The sequence below is a fragment of the Chinchilla lanigera genome, unplaced genomic scaffold, assembly GCF_000276665.1.
Source record: "Chinchilla lanigera isolate Chin_1 unplaced genomic scaffold, ChiLan1.0 scaffold00072, whole genome shotgun sequence".
NCBI lineage: Eukaryota > Metazoa > Chordata > Mammalia > Rodentia > Chinchillidae > Chinchilla > Chinchilla lanigera.
Genome location: NW_004955473.1, coordinates 10,703,746 through 10,710,459, shown reverse-complemented (window position 1 = coordinate 10,710,459; position 6,714 = coordinate 10,703,746). Strand labels below are relative to the sequence as shown.

The 6,714-nt window shown below is 33.8% G+C and overlaps 1 protein-coding gene across 1 annotated transcript in view; it reads left to right on the top strand.

The window, feature by feature from the left end:
• The window catches only part of Stag2 (stromal antigen 2), a gene marked incomplete in the record, with an annotated part of 145,543 nt that overhangs the window by 55,347 nt on the left and 83,482 nt on the right, over positions 1-6,714 (top strand). The window contains 2 exon segments of the mRNA XM_013523060.1: positions 1,193-1,336; positions 5,107-5,185. Of these exon segments, the coding sequence (XP_013378514.1) occupies positions 1,293-1,336; positions 5,107-5,185 (123 nt within the window).

The window sequence follows — 6,714 nt, the reverse complement described above, 5'->3', positions numbered from 1 at the left end:
TTTTTTGGTTTTTCTCCGGTACCGGGAACCGAACTCAGGACCTTGCGCTTGCCAGGCAGGCGCTTTTGCCACTGAGCTAAATCCCCAGTCCCCTGGTTTTGTCTTATTCTCTCATTTAGTAAATGTGTTTTTGACCTTCAGAGTTAGAAATTACACCTTTTGTGTGGCTAGCCATGCACTTACTTGTTCACAAGTGGCACTATATTGTCTGTATTACTTTTCCTCTCCCTTCATGCTGGGACTAGAACCCAGAGCCGCACACATGCTAAGCAACATAGGACATTATTTGTGTTAACTAAAATTAATTGTAAGTTCCGTGAGGGGAATAGATCAGGTCTAAGTTTTTTCCTCTTTTTTCTAAACAGTGTGCTATTATTATGAAGGGATTGTTATTAGTAAGCCAGGCTTTATACTAAATGTGTCCTCAAGCGTAGAAAAACTTGTTCTTTTTTTCTTTTCTTGGTACCGGGAATCAAACTCAGGACCTTGTGCTTGCCAAGCAAGGCACTGTGCCATTGAGCTATATCCCTGGCCTGAAAAACTTGTTCTTTTTTTCTTTTCTTGGTACCGGGAATCAAACTCAGGACCTTGTGCTTGCCAAGCAAGGCACTGTGCCATTGAGCTATATCCCTGGCCTGAAAAACTTGTTCTTTTTTTTTTTTTTTTGGTACCAGGAATTGAACTCAGGACCTTGCACTTTCCAGGCAGGCACTGTGATGCTGAGCTATGTTGCCAAAACTTGGTCTAAAAGTGTTTAAAATTATATCTTGGGTTTTTATTAGCTCCTTTTAACCATATCTGTAAACCATCAGCAAAAAGCTATACATTGTCAGGCATTTAATATTACAGTTTCAACTTGTTATAGGGCTTTCAGGACCAGTAAAAACAGTTATATCCTGTTCCTTTTTAGAGGGCGTATATGTGGTGGTGTTTCAGACCAGTCATAAGAATTTTTGGACATACTTGCCTAAAATGCAAACTTCTTTCTTCCTCTTGTGGGTATTATTATTGTGGAACTATAAGAGGCCTAACAAGTGTATATCTAGAAAACATAGTCAAATGCAAGAGAAAAAAGTTCTTATTTACTAAAATGTATTAATGGACACTGGAAAATTAAGCTTTTGAGTGTGGATATCCCTTTCCAGTGTTTTTGATATGTCAACATGTCATTTTCTCTCTTTTTTCTTTAAAGGATTTATCTTTCTTAGAAGAAAGAAGCAAACTATCATTTTACTCACGTAGATATATGAGTGTATTTCTGATATTGGGGTGCTCCAGAAGATGATAAAGAAATGATAGCAGCTCCAGAAATACCAACTGATTTTAATCTACTACAGTAAGTAATTTATATTGTGGTAAATTTTAACTTCTTTTTTTCCCACAATATGGGAACTGGTAACTTTGCTTAAATTTATTTCTGTTTGAGAAGATCTAACATGTAAAATAGTATGTATTTTTGAAATAATTTTTTAACATTGGTTGTGCTTTGTGGTAGTTAGTATTCCATACTTTTTTGTGTTATTATTTTTACACAGTGTATAATTTATTGTTTTTGCTCTGCCATTTTCAGTCTATACTTGGTTTTGCAATAGCATTTTTTTTTGAGGTAGCACCATGAGATTCTTAACAAGTTAAATGTTCCCATTAGTAAGGAATATATACCATGCATTAATGTTCAGGATGTAATGACAGATACCTGTTATAAACCCAAATGACGATAGGTTAAATAAACAATTCTATCTAGGAGAGTAGAATATGCAGTCCATAACTTTGCTAAAAGAAGTCATATACATATTGGTCCACAAAATAATTTCTTCATAGGTATGATTTTTACTTCTGTCTTTAAAGCTACCTGAATTTCTTAGTTAACTTTTATTCTGTTTATTTCTTGGATTTTGATGTACTAAGGAATTTGAACTACTATGTGTAACAGCAGTTTTCTCATTAAGCTCAAGTTTCATAGGGCGCCTCAGTAGAAAGTGGTCCTTTAAACTGTCCACAGATATATTTAATTTTATTAATTGTCACTCACTCACTCACTCTCACTGACTCACATACTCACATATCCATACACTTTCCTGTTAGGTTCTTTTTGAGACTTTATTTGAAAAGAGTTTGCTTGCTAAAAATTTTGAACATCACAGATAGATTGTACATAATGACAATCAGTGTCTTTCTCATGGCATGAAAATTTTCTTATTGTTAATACTTTTTGGAGTTTGAGTCTGCTAGGGTATTACTAACATTTAAAAAAAAAATAAATGTTGTGGGAATTGAACCCAGAGCCGTGGGCATGGTAGGGAAATGTTCTAACACTGAGCCACATTTCCAGCCCTCAAAGTATGATTTTTTTAATGTGATTTTAATCCTAGTATATGTGTATTTTTTTTTTTTAGTTTTGGTTTATTTTTGGTGGTGTTAGTGGAGATTGAGCCCAAGGCCTTTTATTATTTATATATAAATAAGTGCAGGTAGCTTATTACTATTTTACTACAGCCCCAACCCTTTTATTTTTAATTTTTGAGACCGCTTCTAAAATGCCTGGTGTGGGCTCTGGGGTTTCCATCCTTCTCCTTTAGCCTCCTAGAGTGCTGAGTTTACAGACTTGTCTGTATCATACTTGGTTCTCTTTTAAGCTTCTTGAGGAAAATTGTTTTTCTTTTTGTTTGATGGAGGATAGCTGAGAATGAAATTAAATTTGGGCTTGCTCAGTCTAAAATTATCTGAGACATTAATTTTCCCCAAAACAGCACCTTATTAAGAATTTCACATATTCCAAGTTTTTGTAAATTTAAGTATTACCATTGTTAAAATATTGAGTATCTACTCTACGATAGAAAGAGAAGATAATATATCTCTTGGATGTATTGAGATTATATACTATTAAACTGATAAGAACAGATACTACACTAGATCTTAGCCAAAAGGCTGAGAAGCAATTGATTATATACTATTAAAAAGTTCATATCATAGATTAGATTTGACTGTTAGAATATCTTGATTACTTAGGACGTGAAATAGGACACTGGACAAAAGAGAATTGATGTATGTTAGAATAAATCTAGAATTCGTTTGAGTATGTGGAATTGGTGGAGATAATAAAGAGGAGCATAACATTCAATCTTCTGATAGGTAACTCGTGATGTTTCAGATTACTAAAGGGTTAATTCAGTACTTTCCGTCGACATAAATATGTTATTTACCTAAGGTCACTTCTTGTTGTTCTTTAATCTTAAAGCATAGTAAAGCATCAGAGAAAGAAAGACTTAGGACAATATTTTTTAAATTAAGGGTTATTTTACATCTATGTTCTGATTATTCACTTCAGCTTTTTTCAGAAGGTTGTAGAGGTACTAATCAAACCTCTAGTGCCTCATTCTAGTGGTTGGGATAGCCTGGGGAGTTAAGAGTATAACCGAGCCTTTGATTACCTTGTGGCCATTAGAATATCCTGAAAATTGGTGACTATTCACAGATTTATAACAGTTACTGAGCTAAGTGGCTGGGTAAGTATTTTGTGAAGATAGAAATATTATTTATGCACCAAGATATTTAAAAGCATGCTGGGCATAGTGGCGCACGCCTGTAATCTCAGCACTTGAGAGGCTAAGGCAGGAGGATTGTTGTGAGTTTGAGACCAGCCTGGGCTACTAAGTGAGCTCAAGGCCAGGCTGAACTGCATAGTGAGACCTTGTCTCAAAAAGGCCCAAAAAAGATATTTAAAAGCATTAAAAAATTTTTTTTTTTGGCCAGGCTATATAGGCACATGAGAAGAATATTGATGATAACAATCTTTTAAAAATGTAGCAGGCAGAAATTTCAGGGTTAATAGTCATTCAGTTTTGGGTGCATGAACTCTGAGAAATGGTATTTATTACAAGTTCTTTCCTCATGATAGGACATAGTTAGGATTCCCACTACCTTCAGTAGTGTTTAAATTACTTTGTAGGTAAGTGCTATAAATAGTAATTTTTTTTTCCTGATAGCATCATAACCATTACTTTAGATTTATGAACTGTTCCTACCTCACAGCCTCTGGAAAACTGGTTATTGTAGCAATAAAAATGGAATTAGAATAAATCTAGATTGAGAAAACTGGCATTATAAAGCTAGTCTTCTCATTTATTTTAAGCAAAACTGGAACTGTGTTTACATATTCGATGGGATAAAATGTTTGTCTGTTATGGATATGGCCCAAATCTAAAATCTAGTGTGACCCAAATAGCAATGTAAGTAGTCCTTGCTTTAAGTGTGGATATGTTACTACTTAGGTGCACCTATATTTGGACATGTGGAAAAGATCACACGTTTATCTAAATCACTGTTTCCTTACATCTGTGAGAAAATCAAAATTACACAAAGGGTCAATTTTTAGGAATGTAGATTTACTGTATGTGTTGGATAGTGAAGAGCCTTTAGAGATTTCATTCTTCCCTGTGTTTACATGTTAAATATGAGCACACTGAGATATTTTCACTTGCACAAGATTATTTAGTGCTAAAACTGATTCTTCCGACTACTTTTCTACTGCTTGAAGGAGTTTAAGCCTTTAACATACTTCTCGACTGTTTCAAAGGATAGTTTCTTAAAATGTTGTATACATACCCTTTCAGAAATGCATGTTTTATGTAGTGACTCACACTAAATTTATAAATGGTTTTTGAGTGAGGTGGGAGAAGTCAGTGGATAGACAGTATTTCTAAAATTCCCCCCAAAATGTCTAATTCTGAGTGTTAAAATAAGTTTCCCTTAAGCACAATGGTCTTCGAACCAGAAAACCAAACCAGCCGTTATAACAGAATACCAAAGTTGTCAGTCTTAAATTATGAGTGCCACTGTTTTACTTTTTATGCTTTGATTAAAAATGAACAAAATATAAAAGTATTTAGATATTTGTATTTGAGTTTACTGGTTTTATAGCTGGTTATGTAATCTCGTATGGTTCTATGCTATGTATGATGTTTTGGGAAAGCATCTTAATTTTAATACTAATATTAAGTTTTCTAATGAGTTAACCAACTCTTTCTTTTAGAAAATGTTTCATGAATAAAAACTCCATTTATATTTCTAAGGATGGTTTTAAATGTTTGCTTATTTTTGTTTCAGGGAGTCAGAAACACATTTTTCTTCTGACACAGATTTTGAGGATATTGAAGGAAAAAACCAAAAGCAAGGGAAAGGAAAAGTATGTACCAAATATGTGATTTAATTTTGTTTCCTAAAAATGAGACTGTGTGTGTATGTGTGTGTGTGTGTGTGTGTGTGTAAGGAGGGGCAGACAGAATTTTATCTTTTAAAAATGGCTTGTTTTGCGACTGATTGGTATGTTAAACCTATATTTAAATCTTCTGAATACATGCAAATGATCCTTTATGTTTCCAGGAAACATGTCTGGAAAAATAAAGGATATGCACTGCTGTAAAGCTGATATTAACAACATATTATTATTTCTAGTAGTTTATTTTGTAAAAACAGTAGTATGTTAAATAAAATCTGGTTTGACTGGCTTTATTTTTATTTTTCCATAAATATATAATAGACGCTATTTTTTCCAAAATATAAAGCAAAGCAGTATGTGATTTCTTTTTTTTACTCTAAAAGCACCCTAAAATGTAATATATAAACAGGGGTTGGTGGCACACACCTATAATCCTAGCAGTCAGGAGGCTGAGGCAGGAAGATCACTTTGAGTTAGAGACCAGCCCAGGCTACATAGTGAGTTCAAGACCAGCCTGAGCTATATAGCTACTCTATTTTTTTAAAAAAGCAAAAAATGTGTCTGGGTGTGGTTGTGCACACCTGTAGTCCTAGCACTTGGGAGGCTGAGGCAGGAGGATTGCCTCTAGTTCATCAAGACCAGCCTGGGCTACATAGCGAGGCCATGTCTACAGAAAAAACAAGCAATAATAAAAAAAGTAACATATAACCAATTTAAGCCTTTAATGGGTGATGCACAACAATCATTTTATCCATTATGAGTAACACCGAGTATAAAAACTAACAAAGTTAAGTTCTCAGTTAATCAATTGCAAGTTTAGAGTATGAGTGGCTATATGAGAGCTATAGATAACTCGGTGTTTCTGAATGTACATTTGACTCTGCATTCATGTACAGACATTCCTCATTTAAAGACTGAGCTCTGTTACTGTGATTAGGTTATTAAATGAATTGGTCACTAAGTGAGGAATTGTATATAGTACGTACATTACAATGATTTAGAACAAAGGAAACTCCAACTTGATGACTTTGCTTTTATCTACATAACTCTTACATGCAGTACTATAATGTATAACAACAAAACTACAGCACTGTCATGTACAGTACAATCAGCAAAACTTGTACTGAATAAACAAAATGTACTATAAAGAATACATTGGGGCTCTATAAATAAGATGTACACAACTGTACCAAGAAAAGGACAGGCTGTGAATCTGAACAGTCATTAAACAGGTAGGTCATTAAATGAGGAATACATTGGAATGCATGTTTGACTTTATTTATGTAAATATACTGTTCAAAAATGATTTTTTTTTATTTTAAAGAGAGTAGTAAATGAGAAACAAACAAAAAAAGATAGAACAGTAGCAGCATACCAGTGTCATGAACATAAACAAATCAGAGCAAGAACATTAAAAGTGATACAGGGTCTAAAGACAAAATAATATGAATCAACAGTGGTTGTTACAACACTCAGCCACCTAATCTTTGATAAAG